Source organism: Grammomys surdaster, unplaced genomic scaffold (assembly GCF_004785775.1).
Source record: "Grammomys surdaster isolate TR1022 unplaced genomic scaffold, NIH_TR_1.0 239, whole genome shotgun sequence".
NCBI classification, from domain to species: domain Eukaryota; kingdom Metazoa; phylum Chordata; class Mammalia; order Rodentia; family Muridae; genus Grammomys; species Grammomys surdaster.
In genome coordinates this window covers 3,428,407-3,455,916 of record NW_021604684.1, presented here as the reverse complement: position 1 = coordinate 3,455,916, position 27,510 = coordinate 3,428,407, and the positions used below count along the sequence as shown (strand labels likewise).

Genomic DNA, 27,510 nt, shown 5'->3' with positions numbered 1-27,510 from the left:
ATATACATATACATATACATATACATATACATATACATATACATATACATATACATATACATGCCCTACATGTGTGCCTGTGTAGGTTAGAGGAGAGTATTTGGATCTTCTGGAACTGGAATTACAAATTGTGAGCCACCATATGGATGGTGGGAACTGAATGAGCACTGGGAGGGCAGCAAGTGCTTCAAGCATTGGAACCTTAGTTCTTATTCTCTCTTCCTCCCTCCTTCCCTCCTTCTCTTCTTCCTTCCTTCCTTCTCTTCCTCCCTCCCTTCCTCCTTTTTTTCTTCCCTCCCTCCTTCCTTTCCTTCTTCCCTCCCTCCTTTTCTTCCTTCCTTTTTTTTTTTTTAAATTTTTTTTAAATTCACCTTCTTACTGTAAAGACTAAGATGGCCTCTGCCTCATTAATACTGGGATTAAAGGAGTGTACTATATTAAGCTCTTATTTTCTTATTCCAAGATTTGAAACTATGGTTTTTTTAAAATAAGAACTATGAATAGACTTAATAAAAGGATTATAGAGTATAACTTTAAGCTATTTTCCTATAATTTCTCTTGTGTACATACTTAGCAAAGTTCCAGTGGTTCCTTTCTTCCTCTTCATCCTCTCTTTCTTTCGTCATCCCATGTTGGGATAATAACCGTTGATTAGGTGATGTACCTGTTGAGATGAAGGACTTTTGGTTAATTTGTCATTTATCACTTAATTTTGCAAAGACATAGTGACTTAAAGTTTAAGCCAGAAGTTTGATGGTGAGTGAAGAGCAAGGTGGCCTTTAGAGAGACTGATTGGGGAGATTCAGTCAGAGAGTTTCCATAGTTCATGTTTTCGAAAGGAATTAGTTCAGCAGTTTATTTTGTTGGAGAGGGAGAAGGAAGTGAACTTGGAGATGGTCTTAAGAACTCCATCAGCTCTGATGTGTTTGCCATTTGCTAGGTCTAGGTTTTCAGCTTTTAAAACTATTGATACAAGGGGCCTGTCTTGGGCAATGTAGAATATACAGCTTTCCCCTGACCACTGCCCATTAGAAACCAGTTACTGTCCCTTTCCCTAGTTGTGACAACCAAAAATGTCTGCAGATATTCTCAATTTTTGCCTGTTCAGATACTCTTAAGGACCACTGAGAAAGGATGTTTCTAATTTTCTGCAGGTCAGTATATTCTGTTATATAAGGCTTTTGGACTTGCTCTTGAGCAGCTTACACTTTTTAGGAGATGTGAAAAATTATGACCGTACAGTATTTCAGGTTTCCATGTCCTGCCACCAGTGGCTTTCATCAGTGATTACTTTGCATTGTGGAGGTGTGTTGGGTCCCAAACCAAGGGGCCTACTGTATTCACCTGGGAAGCTCAGAAATGCCAATGTCAGTATGTGTGACATGAGTTTAAAAGACAACTTTGAGAAGCACTGTAGGTAGGTGTAATAAGATGCAGTAAGTCAGTGTACACTAGGCCATTCGATTTGCTGTCTTAGAAGCTGGGACTGAAAATGGGCCTTTCTTTCATCTCTTTTGTTTAAAGTCTGTTTTGACCAGTGCTGATCTTTCTGTCATTTCTCTTCTGTTTGGATTCCAATTTCTTTTAACATCTCTTTGTTCCAATGTCTCTTTAAAATTTAGCCAATTTTTTTTCCTTCCTTTTCATGTGTTCTTATTATCCCAAGAGCATGTTGTGGAAATGCAAAGAAGGCATGAAGAGCCCTGTGCGTCTCAGCTGGAGCTCCATGCCAATGCTGGTGTGGCCTAGACTCAGGCTCTGATGTTCTCGCAAACTATCTTTTGAAATGTACCCATCCCTGGAAAGGTTTCCCGTTGGTTTTTGAATAGCAAGACAGAATTTTCAGGTGGTTTTAAAAATAATATTCCTAGAAAGGACACTCTGAATTTCAGGACTGTATTATGGTGTTTATATTTTATTCCAGTTTTGCCCTGCCCACAAGGAGCCTAAAATATACTACCTTTGGGAAGTGTCAAACCTCAACTGTCTTGGGGGTTAATTTGGACCTCTTGACCTTCATTGTCCATTGTAGAATTCAGCTCCCATGTGCTAATATGTCTTTTATTTCCTTGTAGTTTCATAAACTATAAAAGAAAAGTTTATGCATTTTAAATATTGTATAAAATCTCACCCAATTTGTTAGGTTGTTCTCTAATGTTACAGACAAACCAGTCTGCTACATCTTATACACTCATTTTTAATCTTTGATATGTCTGTCATTTTAAATGGACATCATTTTAAATACTCTTTTTGTATCAGACTGAATTTGAAATATTCCAAAATCTTCATGAAATTGTGAAAGGAATTAAGGAGTTAATCTAATGATAGGACTAATTAAAAGGAGATCTATGTTTTATAAAATATTGGTTTCATCTTAAGATCTAACAGTGTTTTCAAAGTAGCAGTAGCCACTTTGCCTTATTCTGTAGTATCTTTGGATACATGGTCTACTTTAAAAGAAGACTTTAACTCTTAGTTTTATAGATAATAATAAAGTAAAATGGAAAATAGAATGGGAAAACTTAAGTCGAAGTTTATTCATCATGCTGACTCTTAACTGTGGTTGAAAGAAGGATGTAGATAAGATAATTCATTAATAATAAATTGCTTTCTCACTCAGTTCTTTCTTCATACTTAGGTAGAAACAGAAAAGAAAGGTGTTTTGGATTTTGGTGACTTGACTTATGAAGGCTGGAAAGCTCTCCCACTCAAGTTAATAAATAGGACACATGCTACTGTGCCAATCAGACTGATTATTAATGCTGTAAGTACTAACCTTGAATTAGAGACTACCTACAGAATATATAGATTGGAAATTACAGGCAGTGCTGCTACTCTTGGTTAATTTTTTCTTATAAAAGTGAGTTGTACTGCTAAGGAGCCTGCTAACAGTGCTGCTGCTATGACTCTGCTGAAACTGACTCCTGTGTTCTGAACAGAATGCCTTAGCCTGGCGCTGTTTCACGTTTTCCAAAGAGCCCATCTGTGCGTCTCTGAAAGCTGCTCCTTATGCTGATGTGATTTCTCAGCTAGTGGCGCCGTCTGTAGTTAGTCACGTGATGCCTGCTAGTTACGACGGAAAGGTAAGTTGAGTCAGTTTAAAAACAAAACTGGCTTAGGAGTAAAGAACAAGTTTCAAGCTGCTTTTAGCTCATTGGGATTTCAGTCTTAATAAATATTACAATTTTGTTTTTCATTTCATAGGATCCAGAATTTCTGATAGTTTGGGTTATTTTCCATAGCCCAAAGAAACTCCTCACTTCAGGTATCATATTTTTTGGGGGGGAATTATCCTATAATTAAACTTCAGATTTACAGCTTACTTTGTTAATGAAAATGACAGTATTTTAGGCTATTGCCAAGAATTTTATGTTGTTTGGAAAATGGGGAAGATGGCATGATATTTTGGGTCAAATCTATGTAGATGTAGGTAATCTAAGTGAAGGCTGAAGAAAACCCATTTCCTCCCTACTTATCCCTCTAGTTATACTTATATTTGGATTGTGTCCTAGTCAGGGTTTGTATTGCTGCAATGAAACACCATGACCAAGGAACAAGTTGAGGAGGAAAGGGTTTATTCAACTTATACTTCCACATTGCTGTTTATTATTAAAGGAAGTCAGGACAGGAACTCAAACAGAGCAGGAACCCAGGGGCAAGAGCTGATACAGAGGTCATGGAGGGGTATTGATTACTGGATTCCTCCCTCCTCCCCCCTCCCCCCCCCCCCCCCCCCCCCACTCCCCGGCTTGTACAACATGCCTTCTTCTTATAGTACTCTGGACCACCAGCCAAGGTTAGGCATCATTCACAATGGCCTGCCCTCCCCTTCCCCCTCCCTCTCACTTCCCTCTCCCTTCCCCATCACTAACTGAGAAAATGCCTTACAGCTGGATCTCCTGAAGGTATTTCTTCGAGTGAAGTTCTTTTCTCTGTGATAACTCCAGCTTATGTCAGATTGACACACAAAACCAGACAGTACAGATTGTTGTAAAAGCCTAAACTGAGTTTTCTTTTTAATTTGTTTAATGTATTAATATTGTTTATGTCTATGGGCATGTGTATGAAGGTCAGTGAACAATTTTATGGAGTTGTTTTTCTCCTTCTACCTTTATATGAGTTCTGAGAATCATACTCAGGTCAACAGGCTTGCATGGGAATCGCTTTTACCCATAAGCCATTTCCCTGGTTCCTGTGTTTTCTTTTGTACTCCTAAAGACATCCTTTTGATGACTGGTGAGATCTGTTTACTGAACTAAAAAAGTAAACTTTTATAGAAAGTCTAGGTTCAGCAGAAGAATTCTTGGCCAGAGTGGATATAGAAGTTGACAGCCCAAACCCTATTCCAGTTCTTAGAAGTGTGGACCTCCGAGCAAGAGCAGGGATAGCTAGGATTCACGCCCCTCGGGACTTGCAGGTACCCTCAGATTCCCTCTGTTGTTACACTTTTGTGTCCAGGTTGATAGTTCTTTAATTGTGACAGCTTTTTAAATGCATTTTCCCTGTAGACTATCTATTTGTTGGCTGATGTGAATTCTTCAACAAAGCAATCCTTGCCTTTGAAAAACGCTGGGAATATTGAAGTTTATCTAGATATCAAGGTAAGAATTTCTGCAAAAGTGTGGTAGTATTTGTGTCCCTTACTTCCCAATGGCTGTTAAGTGGTCAGACGTGTCAGGATGTTATGAGAATTAACCTAAGAATTGCCAACGGTGTTGTAAAAATTGAGAGTCACTAGCCTGAAGTATATGTTATGGGTAATGCTAAAGCCTAATGCTAGAATATAAGTATTCTTGAATAATTACTGAGAAGTTTGTGTGACATCTGTGATTATGTAGAAAAGAACAGTCTGTGCATATAGGTTTATTTTTGAGATCCTTAGGTACATGAAGGGTAGCTGTCAGCCATTGGAGATGGGGAAGGAGGAAGATTTGAAATAGAGGAGGTAGGAGGAAAGAAATAGTCTTTTGGAAAACAATAAGACAAGTTAGGATTGCAATGAGCAAGAAGAAAGAACAGCAATATATCCTAGTTAATAAGAAAGACACATTAGGTGCTGGAGAGATGGCTCAGTAGTTAAAAGCAGTTTCTGCTCTTTCAGATGGTCCAGGTTTGGTTCCCAGCACCTTCATGGCGGCTTACATTTATCTCTACCTCCAGTGCTAAGGAATCTGACACTTTCTGGCCTCTGTGGGCATTGCACGCAACATGATGCACATGTATACATGCAGACAAAGTACTCATATACATAAATTTAAAAATCTGAAAATGGCTGAGTAGTGGTGGCAGCACATGCCTTTAAACTCAGTACTTAGGAGGCAGAGGCAGAGAGAGAGAGGCAGGTGGATCTCTGAGTTTAAGGTGAGCCTGAAGAAAAAAAAAATCTAAAAAATAGCAAAGAAAGGCACACAATACAAGAACATCTGAGGGAGAGCTTGCTTGCATGAGTTAAGTTGTGGCTCTATAATTGCTTAGGTCGCTGAACAAGGAAGTCAGTTTTCGGTAGACCCAGAGAGTTTGTTTCTTAAACCTGGAGAAGAACATGAAGTTACAGTTTCATTTACACCAAAGGATTCCAAAGCATGTGAGGAAAGGTAATATGAAAATATTTATAATGACCACTTGCTTATCTTCTTTCACTCACATGCAGATATGTCACCTAATACAGGCTATAAATGATACAACTGTGCTATAATCTTTTCAGTAACCCTTTGTGTGTGTGTGTGTGTGAACATGCACATATAGTTTATACATATGTAATTTACACAGACATACACACAGATATATACACACACATAGTAATTTGTATTATCACTGTTATAAGTATGATGTGTGTGGTATGGACATCACCTGCCATGGTGCATGTGTGGAGATCAGAGACAACTTTCAGTAGTTGTTGCTCCTTCCACCACATTCTGGGGACCAGATTCAAGTCCTTAGGCTTGTGCAGCAAGTGCTTTTCCCCACTGAATAATCTCACTGGCCCATCTTTTCTGTTTTGTCAGTAAAATGCTTCTCTTCAACCAACTAAATCAAAGTTAAAAATTGCTATTTCTGGTATACTCTGATAAACATAAATAGTAAAGCTTGATTATGGTGTTCCTCTTTAACTTTTTTCTTCCAAAAAGTCTTGACTTTGTTTTTTTTTTAAATTTATTGCTTTATAATCCTTCCCAGGTCTCCTCCAGGGCCTGTGACTTTGACATCTAAGTCATTAGTAATTTTCAGTCAGAATATCATTGTTGTTTGTGTTTGAACTTTGACTATGTGGAGCTAGCTTAGTATGTGCCTCAGAAGTACCAATGGAGACACATGCTGCTTCTCCCCGGCTTGGAGTACAGAATGCCCATGTCTAGGGAGTTTATTACTAGACTTCTGTGGAAAGGAGGGCACTAGTTAAGTACTTGTGCCTCAAGTGTTTGCCCTCAACCCTGCTGCTGTCAACTCTTCCCAAATTCCTCAAGAAATTTCTCTTGTGCTACCATGCAGACTTTATTGTGATTATCACTTTTGTGCGGTCTTTTCCCTGGAACGTAAGCTTTTGGGGTAGAGATACTGTTTTCATCACAAACTCAGTTTCTTGGACGGAGGGAGCGGATAGGCTGTTGTTGCCGGAAGACCTGACTATGGGACACTTGACTCCTGTTTTCTTCTTTGCTTAGGATCCTGATCATATTTGTGCAGCCGTTAGGACCTCAGTATGAAGTAACGCTAAGAGGTGAAGTCATTTCTTCTGGGAGTAAACCTCTGCCACCTGGACCTCACTGCTCAGATACTCCATTGATTCTGTCCAATAAGCAATTTCTGACTTGGGGTGGTGTCCCACTCGGCAGGACACAGTAAGTATTCAGGCAACCAGCTGAGAGGACTGAGATTCTGTTGTAATTCCCTAATGCTATTTTCTCAGATGTTAAATATGATTGTATTATTCTTTTTAGATTTGAGGTAAAGCTGTAATATATTGGCTTAATCTTCTTGATGATAAAGCAAAATTTTTAAAAAAAATTATAAAAATTTATGTCTGATTTTTAATTTATTTTATTTTTTTAGACTCTTTGAGCATTTAAGAGTATGAGAGCTCCTTTTATGGAAAGTCAGAAAGAAGATAATCAAGGCCCTGTTTCTTGTTTAGGGAGATTGCAATCCAGTTGATAAATACTTAGAACAGACTTCAAATTAAGTGATAATGGTTTTCATTTTTTTGTGCACAACAGGGATTTCTACACTTACTTTGTATTAAATGAAGAGAGAAAATAATTTCAAAGATGCAGGGTTTTTCATACTAGCAACCTGTTATTTATATATCCACTTAAATTCTAATGTCTTTAAGAGTTAATTCAGCATACTCCTGAAAGACTCTGTTGTACAAATAAGCATGGTAGCTCTGACCGCTTGTTTCTTTGAAAACAACACTGAGCAAAGAATTCCATGAGACTTTCTTCAGTAAATTCTATAGAGTTTTTTTTACAGTGTAGAATGTATACAATGTAAAAATTAGAGATACTTAAGTAAAACCCTTCCCTTGTTAGGATGAGCCTTAATAAGATGAGCTTTACGTTTTAAGAAACAAATTCCATAATTGTGGAGAGATGATTCTAGGCTATTAAGGTGACATGTATAATCATCCTATCTTTAGATCCTGTGGTCAGGCTTAGTTCGCTTTGTGTTTGTCACTGTAGCAGTATCCATAGGGGAAAAAAAAAGACATTTAAAATATGTAATTGTTTTTAGGCTTCAGAAACTAGCTTTAAGAAACAGTTCTACAACTACAGCCCAACATTTGCGACTGTTTATCAAAGGACAAGATCAGGATTGCTTTCAGGTTTGTACTCTGATCTTTGTTTTGTCTGGTTTAAACACTTTTTAAAAACTATTTTGTTTTGTTTATGTAGCAGGGTCTCACTGTATAGCCAAGGCTGGCCTGAAATTGATCCTACTGGTTCCCACAGGCCTGTACTACTACATACGACTTCTGTCTGATGTTTTTTTCTGAGTATGGAACACTCAATATATGCAGAACATTTGTTGTTTAATTTGTCTAAGATTGCTCTCACTATGTATCTCTGGCTGGCCTGGGATTCAATATGTAGACCAGACTGGCCTTGAACTTACAGCAATCTCCCTGCCTCGGCCTCCCAAACGCTGATTATAGGCATATGCCACTACACTGAACCTAGACCAAGTGTTTTTTTGTATCTGTTTTTTGCAGACCTGGGGCTGGAACCCAGTGTCTTATCCACTAGGTAAGCTCTCTATGACTAGGCTGTCTCTGTATTCAGACCAACTGATTTTTTTGTTGTTGTTGTTTATAGGTTTTAAAGATTTTTAAATTTTGTTTTACGTGTATGAGTGTTTTGCCTGCATGTATGTTTATGCAACATGTGTGTACCTGGTGCCTATAGAGTTCAGAAGAAGGTATCAGATTCTCTGGGACTGGAGTTACAGAAGCCTGTGAGTGCCGTGTAGGCACTAGGAACTAACCCTAGGTCCTCTGCAAGAGCAGTGCTCCTAATCGCCCAGCCGTCTTTCACACTCTAAGACTAACTGTAAGAGCTTGTATTTATGTGTGTTTCATGTGTGCTAGTGTTTGAGTTTATACAGTGGTTGTTTTTAAATTGTAGATTCAGAACACTTTTGGCTCAGAAGAACGATTAACCAGTAATTGTGAGATCAGAATTTGCCCAGGAGAGGACTTTATAATCTGTGTGTTATTTGCACCTACTCGATTATCTTGCATGTTGGCTAAATTAGAAATCAAACAACTTGGAAATCGATCACAGCCAGGTGTGAAGTTTATGGTAAGAGAAGTTTACTGCTCTTTTTTCTTCCATGAAGTTCATGTAAAGTTATAACCATTGCTTTAATATTGATAAATTATGTATTCTTATTTTTCTAAGTTATAGACTTAAAAACAAATGATAGAATAATTATCAAGTCATTCAGAGCAATCATTTTGAGGTTTATATAAAAAGCAATCCCAGTGCTTTTAAAGTTTTATTTCTGCTTGAGAAATTTGAAACATAACAATATCCAGGTAGAGATATTCAACTCAGCAAAATATTGTCTTAGCCCCTTTGGTCCATTACAAACAAAAAATACCACAAGCTAGATAATTAATTTATTATTTTATGTGTAGGAATGTTTTGCCTGCATGTCTCTGAACGATATGTGTGTGTGTGTGTGTGTGTGTGTGTGTGTGTGTGTGTGTTGCCCATGGATGCCAGAAGAAGGTGAGGCATCTCCTGGAACTAGAGTTACAGACTATTGTGAGCCTCCACGTGGTACTGGGAATTGAACCTTGATCCTCTGGAAGAGCATCCAGTGCTCTTAACTGCTGAGGCATCTCTCCAGCCCCACACCTGATAATGCTTAAACATTTATTCCTTATAGTTCTTAAGCTGGGTATCCAAGCTCAGTGTGCCAGCAAATTGACTCTCTAGCAAGGAGCTGCAGTCTGCTTTAGAGATGGCACTTCTTTTTCCATGTCTTCTCCTGGTGCAAGGGTGAGACACTCCCCTACCCTCTTATAGGCACACTAATTCCACTTTGGCAAGCAGAGCTGTCAGGACTTCATCACTTCCTGAAAGTCCCACTACTTAATGCTGCCATGCTGGGGATTATTTCAACAGGTGAATTTTGTGAGACACCGACATTTAGACTTTGGCAAATATCCCTTGATATAATTTTCTAGACTATGTTCTAGCCAGATACTGGGCCTACAAAGACAATATTTTTTAATGATTTTTAATTTTTTTTTTTAAATCTGCATTGGAGTTTTGCTTGTATGAAGATGTTGGATCCCCTGGAACCGGAGTTACAGGCAGCTAGGAGCTGCAATGTGGGTGCTGGGAATCGAACCTGGGTCCCCTGGAGGAGGAACCAGTGCTCTTAACCACTAAGCACTGAGACAGATTTTTTCTTCAGTCTGACAAATTTTCAAAACTTGATTTAACCATTTGCATAAATATATTCAGAACAACTACAGATAAGGATAAGTCATTGAGGAAAGAAAATAAGGGCAACACAGTGAGATGACAACACTCCACCCACGCAGAGGTGAACCTCTCAAACTGCACATTGATCTGGAAGTGAGAGCAGGGCTGAAATTGGTGTTCTTTCTGTGTCAGATGGGAATGTAGTCAAGTAGAAGATTGCCAAAATAGCTTTATTTGACACATGAGTTAACCTGTTATCTGTGGAGCAGTTTACTTAGTCCCAGGGTAGCCAAATGGTTTGAATATGTAAAGTGGTCCTTCTTGTACCCTGTGACAAAGCTCTAATGTACATGACTGCATAACATACTGACCTGGTTTCCTATGAAAATACAGTTGGGTTTGTAGAAAGGACTAAGTGAACTGTGTCCTTCACTCTATCCTGAATATGATATGATAACTTCCAGACTTACTAGCCAAGATTTGAGATTACTAGTCATTTAGGGCAGAACCATTTGATTTAACAGTCACCAAGTCCTAGTTCTAGTATGGGACCTCCTTAAACCAGAGTCTTAGTGCAATTTCTGCTTGCATAGATTCTCATAGAGCTGGGTAGGGTGGGATTTGTCTGTGGACTCTCCAGTTCAAAATGGCTTGTATTTCACAAAAAGACTTACACCATGAAAGATAAAATAGCCTACTAAAGTGATAGAAGGAAATCTCACTTGAGACTTGAGGGAATCCAAACAACCAGCTCTGTCTCATCATTTACACACTCTGGATTGTCATTTCAATATCTTCCTCATGACATACAGGTCTTGCTGTCTCAGCATTATGGTTTGGTTCTGAGGAATGAGTAGAATGTTCTGTGCTCTAAATAGCATAAAGTATGATGGACTTAAATAAAAATTAGTTTTTTCCATGTTGAAAGCATGTTAAGCATAATTTTTAATTGTTAGGTAGAATATCACATTTTGTTTTTAATGTAGCCTGAGATAAAGCTGTTCTCTCCATTCTTCTCAGGTTAACTGAGCTACATACGTGCAGAACCCACATTAACTTGTATGTAATCCCTAGGGTGCTAAAACTCTATTTTGTAGTCTCTGAGACCTGTGGTTCTCAACCCCAGGCTATGTTGCTCCCAGAGGTTTTTGGCAATATTGGAGACAGTTTTGATTGCTTTAACTGATACTAAGACAAGAGTATTGTCATTCCCCCAACCCCCCGACTTAACCACACCACACCACAAATCCAGCCCAAATGCCAATGGTGTTGGGCTTAAGAAATTCTCCTTTAAAACAATGATTATCTGTTGACATCAAGTCCCGTTGGTTTTTTGCTTTTATGTTTTATGCGTGATGTGCACATATGTGGACATGCACATGTGTGCATGCACATGGAGGCCAGAGGTTGACTTTGGGTCTTCCTTTGTCACTTTGCTTTATTTACTGAATCAGACTCTGAACCTGGCACTTGCTGTTTTGGTTAGCTAGCTTGCCTTAGAGCTTTTGGGGTATATTTACTAAGTACTGGGTTTGGGTGATCTGAACTCTTACCTCATGCTTGTATGGAAAGAACTTTATACGTTGAGCCAAAAAATCTTGTGTGTTTTATACTGTTTCTCTTGATATTATTTTCTAAATGCTGTAATAGTTATTTTAATAGCATTTATAATGTATTGCATAATATATTCTCTAGAGATGATTTAAAGGATATATTGGGATGTACATAGGTCGTGTGTAACAACAATGTCATTTTATATAAAGGACTTGAGCATCACAGAATTTAGTACTCATGGGTATGAGGGGGTAGCCTGGAACAGATCCCCTGAGGATATTGAGGGACAAATGTACAGAAAGAATACATATATTGAGGGTTTTCAAAGGTGCATTTTCTCTTTATCATTTTGTTTAATTTTATGCAGATAATTTATGCATAAAACTGTAGAAAATGAAAAAAATTGAAAATTTTGGCTCTTTCAACTATAGGAAGTCATTTTAAATGATAAAATTTGTAGGTTTCTATTCTGAAGGTCTTGGAAATGTTATTACTTTATAATAAATCAAGCAAATTTATGAGGATCCTCAGTTTAGCGTTCAGTGTTGTTTTGATTAGATATATCAGACAAATCAAAATCAGTTGTTGATTTTTTCATATTCTCAATGGACTATTTGTAACCTGTGAAAATTAAGTTTTAGAGATGCCTGTTGACCAGCATAGGTTACTTTCTAGCAAGGTAAATCCTTTCCTTACTTCCATTATAAAAGAAGGTATCTATAAGTCCTCCTTGTTTAGAAGGTTCAGCTCCTGTAAAAACTGCAGCAAGTATCTCTCAAACCTGGCTTTAGTTTCAGGTTTCCAATTCCCTAGCTTGCCTGGAGTTTTGAGTACTAGTCCTCAGTTTGGTTTTGTTTGCAGGCTTCTCTTTGACAGTAGCTCTGGCAAAACACTGTGAGATGATAGCATAGCCCTGACGGTCCTGTGTAGACCAGGCTGGCTTTGAACCCATAGATTCTCTTGTCTCTGCCTCCCTGAGTGCTGCGATTACAGGCATGTACAGTTAAACCTGGGTTCTTAATTATTGTAGAATAATTTGGAGAAAGGAAATAATCACATTTCTCCTAAAGTACTCTATTATGAAAAGTTTCTGAGTTACAGGGAAGTTGCAAAAATACCAATTACATTCTACAATTTTACCACACAGCTGACCACTTACCAGTACATTTATACTGAAATGTTTTTAGGCATTTCAAAATAAATTACAATATTACTAGTATAGCTATGCTTGCATTCATTTGTTAAGAGAAACATATTATTGTTCTTTGGTTAAGCTTGAGTTATGCAACAGGAAATGATTGTTATTTATGTAGTCAGAAGATTAATGGAGTTTAGAAGTGCTGTTTGTATTTCCTTTACAAATGTATATAACTATACATACACATATACATTAGTGGTGGACTAGAATTTGGGCAATTGCTAGCTCAAGGATACAAATGCTAAAAACTTTAATTGTATTAAATCTATGTTTTCTTTTGACTGTAATTAATTTTTCTGCTTTCTTATATAAAAATAATTTTGGATCTGTGTATTTTTTATTTCTTAGATACCTTTGTCTGGATATGGAGGAACAAGTAATCTTATTTTAGAAAATGTTAAGAAATTATCTGACAGTTACTTGGTAACAATGAATGGCTTAATTCCTGGCAAAGAAAGTAAAGTTATTTTTTCTATTCGCAACACTGGCTCCAGAGCGGCCTTTGTTAGAGCAGTATGTTTTAAAGATTCTCAAAGAAAAGTTTTGTTGGATCCTAAAGTATTGAGGATTTTTCCAGATAAATTTGTACTTAAGGAAAGAACCAAAGAAGTAAGTATACAATCTCTGCCCTAAAAAATAAAGTTATATTTTGATTAATATTAATTAGTATTTTATGGCCAAGTGTTAAAATCATTTTGGGAGGGAGTGTGGGATAGAAGACTTACCTAGTCTTTCTGAGAGAGCTGCTGTACATATTTTCTTTCTTTCTTCTTTTTTTTTTTTCCAAGATGGAGTTTCTCTGTGTAGCCATGGCTATCCTGGAACTGTTGACCAGGCTAGCCTTGTCCTCAGAGACTGGCCAGTTTCTGCCTTTTGAGTATATGCAGAATATATATAAGTATATATCCTGTCTGTGGTCTCCTTAGTATTGTAGGACTGTTTATTCAGAGTGAGATAACTTACTAAGGAAAAATACTGAATATTCATACTCTTGCTCTTCTTTTTGTTGTATCAGGATATTACTTTAGTATACAATCCATCAAGCAGAAAGAGTGACGATAAACCTGCCACAGAACTATTAACCATCTACATGTTTGGTGGTGATGAGATCTCCAGACAGCAGTATCGAAGGTAAAACTTACCTTAGACAATGTTGGGAACTGACTGGTGAAATCTGGACAATTGATGACTTGGAAACTTTAGAACACACCTCACTGTTTATTAGTCAAATGATAGATGGAGAAAAACATTGTAAAAAGTGTTTGGCTCATACGTTGGCCTAAGTGTGTTTCCCTACATTCTGCCTTGTTTCTTGACGTATGGGTGCTTTTTCCCCCTCACCTAATAGGACGGTCATACTTCACACTGCTCCTACATATTTAAAACTACTACATCATCCTTTTCCTACCCTAGATTATGTTATATAAACCTACATGATTAATTTAGAGTATTTCTAGGAAGACTATAAATTACTAGAAAGGATCATTATATTTTAGAAATGTGTAGATGGTTTACCTTATAGATACTTTATAAAATTTGATACATCTAATATTCATGTGATTTAATATACAGAGCTGGAAAGTTTGGAATATTTTTCTATGTCAAGTGTGATTAAAATATTGGTGCATTACTATGTGTTAAGTTCTGGGTGCTTCTTGTTGCAAAATGGAGGTTTTTGGGCTAGAGAACTTAAGTACAAGATAGATGGAACTCATGTTGAGAGCGATGGTTACTCTGTGATCCTTTGAAGCTGGCTGATATTCTCTCTCTCTCTCTCTCTCTCTCTCTTTTTGGAGGCAAAGTCTCTCTACATAGTCCTGTCTGTCCTGTGTAGACCAGGCTGGCTTTGAATTCATAGAGATTCACCTGCCTCTGCCTCCTTGAGTGCTGGGATTACAGGTGTGTGCCACCAAGCACAGTTAAAACCTGGCTTCTTGTTATTTTAGAATAATTTGGAGAAAGGACATAGTCACATTTTCTGTTTCTCCTTCTCTATACTAAAACATAAAAAGAAAAAACAAACGAACAAAAAACCGTAGTGTATTGTTTTATAACTTCTCTTTACCATAAAGTTATGTACTGAAATTTTCTTTGGTTGTGAACATCTGAGAATTACAGAGACATTTATAGTTTATTTCTCACTGTAAAGATCCTTTGGAAGATGCCTATTTTTACAGTAGTTAAGTGGTTACTTAAATATTTTAAAAAACAGTTTATTATTTATTGTTCTTTTCTCCCCACTGAGGCAAGTTCTTTGACCAAATTGTCACAAATAATGACAAGATAAGCCCTGGAAAGAATCCAGTTCTCTTTCCATTCTTACATTAAAGAGCCTCTACCTTGATACTACTATTGAACTAACATTAGTGATTCCACTGCCATGTAAGCTGACCTTCTAAAGCAGGTTTGGCTCTAAAGGTACTTACCTTATGATTTAGGATGTATGATCTATATGTGAGTGTGTCCTGCTGTTAGTGGGGTTTGTCAAATGATTAAAGTCTGGTTTGGGTCACTTTATATATAAAGTGAATAAAAATCTTTTCTGGCAGAGCTCTGTTGCATAATCCAGGAATCATAAAGCAGATCCTTCCAGAACATAGTGTGCTACAGCACATGGACTTTGCTGAGGCATTTCAGGATGAGCTACTCATGGATGAAGGTAAGAACGGTAACACCTTGATGTTGTGGTCACTTGTGCTATTATCTAGGCATGGGGTGAGAACAGGAAGGAGTTTATTTTGGATATGGTATCCATCTGAGTCTGAGCTGTCTGACTTTGAACAAACCACATCAGTGAGTTTCAGTTTCCTTCTTGTTTCTTATCTGTAAGAGTTGTTTTGAAAATCAGATGGAAGAGCTTTGCTTTATAAACATTTTAGGTATTAGTTAAGTGTCTAGATTTCAGGCTCATAAATGGAAGAAGGATGGGGCCATTATTACACTCAGGTTCATGTTGTTTTAGGTTTCTTGATTGTGTTTAGAGATGTAGTGGTGTCCAGAAAATCCCAGATAGACATGCAGAGCACTAGCCTAGATGCTTAGTCTCATTTGAGAGAAACATTCAGATGTTTGTTTATTTATCCACATGAAATAAATGTACTAAGTAAGACATACAAACTATGTAGAAATACATACATAATTTTTATACCATAAAATGGGGAGTCACAGAGAAAGGGCCAGTCACTGAGAGTGAGTTGACTGTTGAATAATAATTAAAGAACAAGAAATGTCGACAAACTGGAAAAGATGGACCAGAATGAGGAACAATGCTTCAGGGTAGCTCCTTGTCCAGAAATTGAAGAAATGTGTTGTGAGAAGAGATGTTTTGGCAAATCCACTGGGAACTCAAATAATTTTCAAGATCACTCATCTAAGGTGGTATGAGTTGGGACTTTGATGAGCTTTCTGTTTGTTTTTGTTTTTTTTTAAGATTTTGTTTATCTTATGTATATGACGAGTACACTGTAGCTGTCTTCAGACACACCAGAAGAGGGCATCAGATCCCATTACAGATGGTTGTGAGCCACCATGTGGTTGCTGGGAATTGAACTTAGGATCTCTGGAAGAGCAGTCAGTGCTCTTAACCACTTAGCCATCTCTCCAGCCCATGATTTTCATTTAAAATATGTACCTTTTAAAGAATGATTGAATGAAATACATTCTAAGGTTTCAATATGTATGTGTATGTATGTATATATGTATATATGTATGTATATATATATACATATATATATATATGAATGAATGAAACACACATACACATATACACATACACATACATACACATTTAGGAAGCCTAATCTAAAGATGTTCATGATGTACATACTTTTATTAATCTAGAAAAATCTAGTGACTAGTTTCTAGATTTGCTTAACTGTGAAACTTGTGCTTAACCTTTTTGTGCTCCAGATTCTTCCTTTTAAATATGTACCTTGTAATACCTACCTCAAAGTGTCCCTCTGGAAATTTAGCTAACCTGAAGAACTAGAATGGTGCCTTGGTCACCATATATCTTGAAAAATATTCCCAGAACCCCTGAGATAGATTATTACTACCATTCCAGATAGCTAAGGAAAACTAAAGCTCAGAGAAGTTCATTCAGTTGCCAAAGGTCACAGAGTGGCAAAGATGATAGTTTACATTTTGATTCAGAATTTGTCATCTCTGATGGTAGATGGTCTATACCAGTCAGTGGTATTAATAATTGAAATACTTCCTACCCCAACCTAAGGAAATAATATGGCTATTTGTAAATGCTGTGCTTGTGTGAGGATTTATGTGTTTCAAAGCATATGTTTTTGCAGCATGTGATCTTCCTCAGCGTCCTAATGACATTCAGCTCTTTTATGGAAGCATGCGTAAAATTACCCTATCAGTAATTGGAGAATTCAGAGATTCCATTTGCAGCAGAGAACTTCTTCAGCCTTCCTCCAGTGATGAATCTAAAAGGTAAACAAACACACAGTCTTTCCCCAGATTCCATGACTAATCCATTCTGCAGTTCATCTTCGCCCCTCTGTTATTTTCTCTCAGGTTTTTATCTTTTTAGCTTAATTTGAAATTGTTTAAAATTCCTGGAAGAGTTTGAAAATAATGTAGACTACTTTTGAAAAACCCAATACTCAGATATCCTAATTGTTAGCATTTTACTACTGTGTTGCCATCTCTTATTTATAGAGACTTTATCTTAGTTACATTACAGTGAATTGCAGGAATGGGGAACCCTAAGGTGCTAAAATTACTCCCATAGTTAACCTATCAGAATTAGAACATTTAACATCAAGACAGATATCATAGTACATGGGCTCTGTTTATATATCTTCAAGTGTTACTATAAAGCTCTCCATAGTTAAACTGTGAAAGAAGATCCTCTTTGTCTCTTGTCTAGAATCAAAGAATATATTGTATTTTGATGACCTGTCTTTTCAGTAATGAATAGTCTGTCCTTCGTTACCATTCATAGATGAGAGTATATGAATGGATTATCAAGTCATAACCTCAGTCAAAGAATTCCATGCTTAATTTTTGCTGATAAATTGAGATCAAGTTTGAGATTGTCTGTGGTGCTTCCTGGATACTTTTTATGTTGATACTCGTCCAGTTTAACACAGGTTCTCTGTGTCCAGCAGTGTGTAGCAGAAGGGAGCTATTTCAAGCATGAAAGTTCTGTTTTATAGTTTGGTTATTAAATAATTTATATGATAATTTTCAAAGAGCTATCCCACAGACTCATGAATTCCAGGTTTTTCTATTATAGACAGTTGTATGCAGTTGGTACTACTAAACACACTACTATATTCATTCCGTAGACAAAGGCGTTAATGTGCTGGCTGTGAGATTGCCAGATCTGCCCAAGTCATCTCTGTTTTCCTGAGTACTCCTAGTAAAATAGATAGCTCACAGCCTTCTGCTGGTCATTTTCCTATGAATGACTTTTTAGCTTGCACATTCAAAGAAAAGACACAGTTTGATTTTATTTCTGTGTATCTTCACTGGTGGTGTATGACACAGACCTGTCCTGGTCGTTTTTGTTTTCTCATGTACTAGCCAGACTGACCTCAGACTCCCAGAGACTCAACTGCCTCTGTCTTCTGGGAGGCAGTAGCAGTGTTTCTGTCACATGGTTAAAATAGTGTCTCTGGTTCTCCACCTCAAAATCAGTATCTTTAAACAAATCATCAGATAGGTAAATTATTTTGTTATCACATTTTTTATATCTGTTGGTAATTGTTGCCTGATTCATGTTATTTCTACCAGGTAGCCAAAGGTTTTACATTTCTATATTTATTAGAGACTTTACTTACTAACAGTAGGGTGGCTTGTAGAGTCAATGGACCTTTTTCTCCTGTCTCATTCTGGCTCATTATTTCTTTTGATGGATCTTCCGGGAATCTGGAATGGCAGATCCAGGAATGGCACTGCCTGTGTCCATGTTGTTGTAGTGGGAGAGCTAAGAAATGCATGAGTTCATGCATAAATCCAGGTTTCTACATGTCACACAAAGCAAACAGGAGTTTATGTCATTGCCTCCAATTCCTATCTTAACATATTGTATATCCTTCCCGTAATTACATAGTTTTCTTTAATTAACCCCATTATCCTCTTTTGCCTTAAGGTTTCACTCAATCTCCCAATCTCCAAATAAGGGGTGGCAGTGTCCCCCCCACCTCTGATTTTCTGTTTGGTGTTGATTGGAAATAGAGCTGGGGGTTCCATGTGTCAGGAAGAATTTTGACACTGCACAATAAAACTTCAATTATGATTTGTACCTTTGTGATTACCAGACTTACTAGAGAATAAGGAGTCTTCTGGGGCTGTTAGCATTTCTCCAGAAGACTTTGCTGTTTTGATGGATTTTGGTGTCACTGTGTAAAGCCAGTTATTGTGCAGCTACAGATATGTTAAAAAGTAATTTGGGTTTTCTTTTTTTCCCCCTTTCTTTCTGTCCTTCCCTCTCTCTTTCTTCTTCTTTTCTTTCTTCTTCCTTTGACAAGATTTGACTATGCAGTTCTTGCTGGCCAGGTATTCCTATGTGGGCCTCCTTCACTGAGAACTTACCTGTCTCTGCCCCAAAGTGTTGAGATTAAAGGTGTGTACCACCACCATGCTTAGTCAATTTGGTTTTTCTATTAGGCCATTTTCCAGTAAAACTTTTAAGAGATTTAAGATACAGAAATCAGGTAGAAAAAAGATGGAAATCACCAAATAGTTTGATTAAAGTTACACGTGTACTGTGTAACTTACACGGTTTTTTGTTTGTTTGTTTTTGGTTTTTAATTCTCTGTCTTTTCTCCTGTAATGCTAGGGTCAAACCCCAGGGCATTGTCATGCATGATGAGCACCCTGTCTCAGAGCTACATCCTACACCCTATAAAGTAGTTTTAAGTATATAAAAAACATGGAGACTTTGTATTTACTGAAATAATATGATATATCATACCCTTTTATTCCTGTCCTAGTTTATTTTATGAAGCATTGATATAGAAATGTAAAACAATTACATTTGTTAATATTTTTAATGTATTTCTCTTAATCTTCTGTTTTTAAGTAATTTCTCCAGTGAATCAGGAACTTCTGGCAAACAAAGCGGCAGTGTCTTTTTGGATGATTTACCAGTTAAAGGCCCTCAAGGTCCTCCTTTTCTCTCACAAACTGCCCACCCAGCTCAGGACTCACCAACCTCTGAGGAAAGGTGGGCTGTCCATCCGGAACACTTGATTCTGGTAGCTCCTTCTTCCTGTGAGTATTTTGGTAAGAACTTCTCAGAAGTGCATTTAGGAGTGAGGTCTGCATCTCTGTATCTGTGGCTCACTTTAGTCTGGCTTCCACCTCTGAGGTGGTTGTTACTCCACCTAAGGAGCTCTACGTGCTGCTTATTGACTTAGCATTGATACTATGGGTTCAGAGTAGGAAGAAATTGTACACGTGTGTTTCCCACAGTGAAATCAGGTGAGAGCATTTTCAAGTTCATAGTCCCTCTAACCTGGTTTAGTGTCGATAGTGTCTTTCTAGTTTCCAGGAGTTATCAAAAAGACCTACTTTAACACAGACTCGAAATTTCTATAATTACACTGTTGAGAAAAGTAAAATAAATTGCTATGCAAGTGCATTTACTCAGGATTCACTATTGCTAACATGTATCTTTTTCATTATGGTTAAATGCAATTAATATTATTTATCTGATACAATAGGTGATTTGGCAAAAACTGGATGTTTCCAGATTATAAATAATTCAGTTACCTTACTGAAATTTGAGCTATACTGGCCAGCACATTGCCTAACAGTCACACCACAACATGGATTTATCATGCCAGAGTAAGTATGGTTTTTTTTCCTTCTGTGTTTTATTCAAATGCCATCATGGAGGCTTTTTATTTTATTTTATTGTTGTTTTTTGAGGGGGACAAGATTTATTAGTGTAGGCCTAACTATCATGGCATTTGCTCTGTAGATGAGGTTGGCCTCAAACTCAGAGATCTCCCTGTCTCTGCCTCAGAGTGCTTGGAATAAAGATGTGCATTACCATGCCCAGATTTTTAGAGGCCTTTCAAAGTAATGTATTAGTTATATATAATGAGTATAAAACATTTTACATGTATATTAATATACATGTATTTTGATCATACTTCCCTTCTGTTCCCATTCCCACTGATTCCTTTTCTTGTCTCAACTGAAGGACCAGCTGACCTCATATGACTTTGTTCTGGGTTAATGTATAGCTCTGTCATAGAGCTCTTGCCTGGCATGTACAAGGACTTGGTTTCTGTTCCCAGCACAGTACAGATAAGCAAATAAAGTTATTCAGTAGAAGTCTGCTTTGTGCCAACAAAGTACACATGTGATTTTTATAACACACAGTTAAGAATCACTCCTTTTAGTGGAGTAGAGGTCATACACATAGCTATGTAGGCTGTGCTATCATGGTAAAGAGACATGATTGATGAGGAACAGAACCCTGGAATAGAAGTTATCAAAGTGTTTCTGACACACTATTCTAGTCACAAATTCACAATGAGGGAATAAAGCCAGGTATGTGATAGGGGTTGGCAGTCTCTTATAAAGCCTATCTGTTTTGCCTTCTGTCTCCTTAGTTTGACATGGTGCATTCCAGTTTGTTTGTTTTGTTTTGTTTATTGTTGTTTGTTTTTGTTTTATTTTTCTGAAGACATTTTTTAGCCAGAACTTTCTGATTTGTAACATGTCTAAGCCACAACCTAGCTTATCATTTTCTACATAGAATGTTCTAAGATGGAGTCTTCTAAGAGCAGCTATTTCTACTCGGGTATTCTCTGTACACAGCCTAATTATGGACAAGATGAAAAACCACAGCTCTGCAGCTTTCCGGGGATTCTATCTGGTTAGCATAGATCTTTCCCATCTAAGTTGCTCAGTATTTGTAATGAACAGCATTGCAGAAGAATAGCACAGAGTTCATGTACATTTGCAAAATTATGACTGTGCATATTTGTAGAGTTTGGGGGACTAATGCTCTGAACTAAGTTAAGTACAGGGTACCCAGAGTATCCGTGGAGTAAAGCAATTCAGGTTGTACTGAATGCTAATCACATGCAGCAGACCTTTGACAGCCAGTGAGTAAAAAGAAAGGGGGGGGGTGGTAAAACAGTTATTTTATAAATGACCTTGGGGCCCCATGTATTGGCTATTAGCAATAGAAAATAATTTTGCCATGCTATTTTGCCATGTGTGATTTTTTTCATAGACATAAGTGTGATCTTTTCATTTAAACTTACATTAGCATACATGGTCCTGGAAGAGAAATTGAAAACAGAGATCAATAACTGGATTATTAACACACACACACACACACACACACACACACACACACACACCCTTCCTTCATTTTCTTTCAGTTTACTTGAAAGTTGGGTCAGGGTTTGTGTAGTCTGAATTTATCTGGAGTTGATTCTGAGATAGTATCTTTGTTCAATGGTTTGTATTCCAGTGAGTTTTCCTTAGGGCTGTGGATTCATGCCAATATGCTTTTTGTTTGTCATTTTTTGGGTATTGAGGCCAGAAGAACTGTGTCAGGAAATTGAGAGAGAAAACCACATTCTCTGTTTTTTTTTTTTTCCTAGCCACAGGAAATGATTTGTTATTGGCAGAACAGTATTTCTAACCTTTGCCATTACTACTATAAAAGTGAAGAATATTCTCAATGCTCATTATTAATTTTTTTAAAGGAGTAAAATACAAGTTCTCGTGAGTCCTAATTTTTCCGTGTCCACAAAAGAGTCAATGTTCCCATGGAGTGGTTTGATCTACATACACTGTGATAACGGACAGAAGGTATGTCTCTTTGTTTTTCTGAACAGTGTTCCTTTTATTTTTAGTTTCAGTTTCACATCCTTATTAACATTTACATTTCAGAAGTCAGTGAAACCCAAGTAGGTATTCTGACACAGAACACTTAGTTCAGAATTTTGCTCTGTGTGATCTGAGCAGTTTTCATGGGAGACTAGTGATGGGAAGCAAGGGCCTGGTAACTATTTGCTTTGAAATCAAAAACAAAGGTTGGAGGGAGGCAGAGGAGGTGGCTCGGTAGGTAAAACACTTGCCTTCTAAGTGTCAGACCTGAGTTCAGAGCTTGAGACCCTAGGAAAAGCCAGACATAGGAATCAGCATCTGCTTACCCCCATGAGCCTCCAGGAGGAAGGAAGCAGAGGCAGGGAGTCCCTGGAGGCTCAGTTGTGTCTTAGCCAGTGTACATAGAAACAGACAAGAGACCTTACTTAAAACACTGTAGAAGATGACACTCAAGGTTATCCTATGACTTTCCCATGAGTACTCAGGCACATATGTGTACACATACACAGCACATGGATGCAGGGATAGTAGAAGGGAGGGAGGGAGGAGGAGGAGAAAGGCTACTCCTGAGAGAGGAAATTGAACCAAAACATTATTTGAGATCTGGATGAACTTCTCAACGTTTTATTTGTTTGGAATTTCTTTACCATAATTTGAAAACCAGAATGTGTCTTTTAAACTGATAGCTACTTCTGTGTCTTACTCATTTGGCTCATTTCAGAAAATTGTAAAAGTTCAAATTCGAGAAGATTTGACTCAAGAACCTTTACCTCATGTGCCCTCCTCCGGCACATTTGGAATTCTTGCCCCAGCACCACCTGAGCCTTCCATTAGTCATTTGACAAAACCAATTGCAAAACCGCCTTCCACAAAAGTTGAAATTAGAAGCAAGACAGTGATTTTTCCTCCAACAGAACCTGGTAAAACCTCAGGTATGGTGTTCCAAAGTCAGGTGGGTTGGATAGCAGTTGCTGTGTGCAGTCTGGTGTTTTGTTTTTAGTTATTTTTTTCTTTTGTTTTGGTTTTAGTATTTGTTTTTGTCTACTAGGGATCAAAGCCAGGGCATCACACATGTTAGTGCTATCCTGCTGAACTATACTTTTTGTCCCTTGCGCTGAAAGGTCACCTTGAGTTATTATAAGTACAAATTTTACTCTTACATAAGGAGAGCATTATGGAGCCATTGGCAGTCATTTCAATAATGGAATGGTTTTGAAAACACAGTCTTAAAATCTGAAGCTTGGGCTCTAATAACTGTATTTAGGTCTCATTAGATGGTCATTACTATCCTGTTCCAACCAGATCTCTGACCTAGTAGTTTAATGAGATGGCTGTCTTAGGGTTTTGTTGCAGTGAAGAGACACCATAATCACAGCAACTCTTACCAAAAAAAAAATGTGGTTCCTCCAAAGTCCTCACATAATTTCTTTTTTATCTTTGTCTCTTTCTCCTTCTCCTTGCAGACCTTTGCTAAATGAACAATATTATTTGGGTGTTCTATAAAGGACTTGGCTCCCTGTCTCACTGAGACATATGGTACCTTCCATTGACTTTGTCTTTCTAGTCCTCTCCTGGCCTGTACCATTTACCCCAGTAGCTCACCCTGCTCTTACTTTTATCTCAGGACCTTTCCTGTCTTCTGCTCCAGAGATTTTAGTCTTTCCAACCTTGGTGACGTTTCCACTCCATGGCCCACATCCTTCATGCCTTCTGTCACTCAGCTCAGGTCCCTCTTTTCTTAGACTCCTTGAATCCTGTGGCCTGTCTGCATAGCCATAGCCTTCCCCACTTTACTTGATTTTCCTTGCCTTCTTGTTAAACCATGGTTAAACTTAGCTGTCTGGCTGCTCGTGTCCCTACTCCAGCATTACTGGGCAAACAGGTTCATAGTCCCAGATGCTCCTTTACCGTGTTCTCACCAGCAGCCCATGTCCCAGCTGTTCCAAATCCTCTCACTTTCTCAACTCCCGACTTTGCTTCACACATAGAGAAGTCATTAGGCTAAGTGAAGTCTCTGTTTTCTGTTATAATGGAAGCCTTCTCCTTAACTCTAGGCCTATCTAGTCTGCTTTTTCAGGACTCTCCTGGCCCTGTCCTTTGCTTGGCCTTCCGTTTCTTCTCCTTTGTGAGCTCCTTTCAGTGATCCCACAGTGAGCTACTCTTGTAACCCAGCTTCTGAAGTTTTGTGCACCTGAGCTCTGGGCCCACTGATGCCCTTCCCCCTCCTCTGTGGTTTCCCTGAGCACTGGCCTGTAAACTGTGGCTGGTGCTTGCTGTGTGCTCAGGTGATGTGTTCGTAGAGGTGTCGGACCCAGGACAGAACCTGCCTCTCCTCTAGTGTGACCATTTAAGTCACTGATACCTGTCCTAGTCCATTGTAATCTTGCTTTCCTGTTTCAAGCTTTCAATATCTTGGCATTGTGCTTTTGAAAAAAATCCAAAAACAGGATATCTGACACATCTGATTCTTTAGAAAGTTCTGTAGTTTCCCCTGGACTGTAAGGTCATAAAGTTTGTCACAGAACTGCTTGCCACAACCTCTCGGAGTCAAGTGGTACTTTTTTTTCTTTTCAGAGAACTATCTGGAACTAGAGAATGGTGGCCCCACAGATGTAAAGTGGCACCTGTCATCTTTTGCTCCCCCTTATGTCAAGGTCAGTCATGTAACTGTTGAGACTTTGAGCTCTTTCACACCCTGAATGCAAGTGCAGGTTGACATCCTGGTTGTATGTGCTGCCACTTGTGTTTTTCTGTAGGGGGGGATGCCGTGTACCCAGATAATTCTGAGAGTCAACTTGGAAAACTGTATTTAAAAATGGAAAACAAAACAAAAGTGCTTACTCCATCTAATTTTTCTTGTCCTGATTTTTATCTGGAATAATTTAATTTGAGAAGTGTTGAGGGCTTTATTGAGCCTTTGTACACTCACTGCTTCCTTCTATGTGCACTGTGGTCTTTGTTCACGTGTTGTTATGTCTGTCATGTTTCAGCTCATGGGAGCTACTGCAGGTGGGGTGGAACACTGTTGGTGATTGTCACCATGCCACCTACTGCTCTTCCAGTACTACTGCCCAAAGAGAACAGCTTGTCATTTGTATGGTTCAGTATTTTGTGACACTGTTTGTTGTTGTTTTTTTGTTTTTTGTGTTTTTTTTTTTTCTTTTTTACAACAAGAGTTCTATGTAACCTTGCCCGGCCTAGAACTATGTAGACTAGACTGGCCTTAAATTCGTAGAGATCCTCCCGCCTCTGTTCCTAAGTGCTGAGATCAAAGGTGTGCACCAGTATGCCTGGCTGTGACACAGTTGAGGTAGATAGTTACTGGATATATTGCAATAATGATTTAGTTTTGCAATAGTATTAAAATGTATATCAGCAGGGTCTTTGGGGCAGGCAGTCATTTGACATTATAAATAGCATCAAGCTCACAGTGGACAGATTTACCCTTTTGTGTGCTGTCGACAACCAATGTAATGGCACGTACAGAGCTCATCTGGGCAGGAAGCTCTTTCTTAGGAATGTACTGTGTGTTCTGGATCTATTTGAGATGAATTTGTCCTGTCTTCCATAACTAAAAATAATGGGATCTCTTTTATTAGTTTATTGGATATGATTTTTATCATTTAAATAATAATTAAATAGCCATTTAATTATTTTAAATGATTATTCTCCAGGGAGTTGATGAAACTGGAGGTGTTTTTAGAGCTACCTACACAGCGTTCAGATGTTCTCCCATTTCTGGCACACTAGAAGGCCATGGAGTCCAAAAGGTGAGTTTTGGAATTTTATAGACAGCTGGTAAGAGCATGATAGTATTCTACCAGGAATGAATCATGTGACGGTTGCTTCAGTTTGCTTTCTTTAGACCAGCTCTCCACTGGGGAGGAGATCTGCTTGGTACAAGCACACGTCTGTTGTGCTGTGGCGGGGCGTCTGCTTCCAGAGAAGTGTAAGCTAAACAGCACAGAGTGTGGGGATAAGGGTTGCAGTTGCTGGTGTCAAAAATCAAACTTCACTGATCAAGAGTAGTTCTGTCTACCAGCCATAGCCATTGAAATCACCATTCTTCAGAAAAATCCAACAGTCACAGTATAGTTTTCAGTATGTTTTCATGGGTAGCAAAACCTTCCAGCTATTATGAACTTTTATTTACTTTCCAAGTATGATTTTTAAAATTATTTTTTTATATTTTGAGATTATAATAGTTATATTATTTCCACCTTCCCCTCCACCCTCCAAGTGCTCCCATTACTCCTTCTTATTCTCTTTCAGATTCATGACCTGTTTTCTATTATTGTTCCATATGTAGTCTTACTCAAAACCCCATCCAGAGGCCTGGAGAAATGGCTCAGTGGTTTCCCAGCACTCATGTTGGGTGGCTCATAACTGCCTCCACCTTCAAAGGATCTGACTCATTTGGCCTCTGGATACACACACACAGATACACACAAACACACACACACACATATGCACATAAAAATTTTAAAAAATGTACGTGGGCTTTAAATATTTTAAATCTTGTTCTGTTTTATTTGTGAGTTTGTTTTTAAAGTTGCTGTATTTAAAATTCTTTATTCCAGAGCAAATAGGTGAATGCTATAGAATTTTAAAGGCACTGGTAACAGAGAAAGTTACTTGAAGGAAGGCCTTGGAACTTTGTCGTGTCAGAATTAGAATAGAGGACTCCATAATTAACCTGGTATCCATTTGATGTTGTATTTATGGTTAGAAAGTTTCAGAACAGGAACTCTAGGTTCTTCCAGACTTATTTAGGATAAGTTCATTGCAGCCACAATGTAACACTTGTACTGAGTCACTGATCTTCAGGCCGGTTTCTTAGTTTCAGCTGTTACACTTGCACTTGACATGCTGACAGCCCATCATTGATAGTACTGAATATATCTTGAGATTAATAGAAAATTTCATAATTAGTAGAAAAGTTGATATTGGCATAAACCAGGATGTGGGAAGATGGTACCAGGTATGCTATGTATTATA

General features: G+C 38.0%; 1 protein-coding gene across 4 annotated transcripts in view; it reads left to right on the top strand.

Annotated features, from left to right (window-relative positions):
• Positions 1-27,510, top strand: part of Cep192 (centrosomal protein 192) — an 80,143-nt gene that overhangs the window by 40,596 nt on the left and 12,037 nt on the right. For 2 of the 4 annotated variants that reach the window (XM_028774282.1, XM_028774281.1), the window contains exons 23-41: positions 2,639-2,764; positions 2,940-3,083; positions 3,205-3,265; positions 4,278-4,417; positions 4,509-4,601; positions 5,476-5,594; positions 6,663-6,839; positions 7,732-7,822; positions 8,622-8,798; positions 13,036-13,296; positions 13,703-13,818; positions 15,237-15,346; positions 16,992-17,136; positions 19,736-19,926; positions 20,379-20,502; positions 22,389-22,494; positions 23,234-23,444; positions 25,087-25,166; positions 26,187-26,282. In XM_028774282.1, the coding sequence (XP_028630115.1) occupies positions 2,639-2,764; positions 2,940-3,083; positions 3,205-3,265; positions 4,278-4,417; positions 4,509-4,601; positions 5,476-5,594; positions 6,663-6,839; positions 7,732-7,822; positions 8,622-8,798; positions 13,036-13,296; positions 13,703-13,818; positions 15,237-15,346; positions 16,992-17,136; positions 19,736-19,926; positions 20,379-20,502; positions 22,389-22,494; positions 23,234-23,444; positions 25,087-25,166; positions 26,187-26,282 (2,568 nt within the window). Of the gene's footprint in view, positions 1-2,638; positions 2,765-2,939; positions 3,084-3,204; positions 3,266-4,277; positions 4,418-4,508; positions 4,602-5,475; positions 5,595-6,662; positions 6,840-7,731; positions 7,823-8,621; positions 8,799-13,035; positions 13,297-13,702; positions 13,819-15,236; positions 15,347-16,991; positions 17,137-19,735; positions 19,939-20,378; positions 20,503-22,388; positions 22,495-23,233; positions 23,445-25,086; positions 25,167-26,186; positions 26,283-27,510 lie in introns of all 4 variants that reach the window. The other 2 variants (XM_028774279.1, XM_028774278.1) reach the window with 1 other exon arrangement.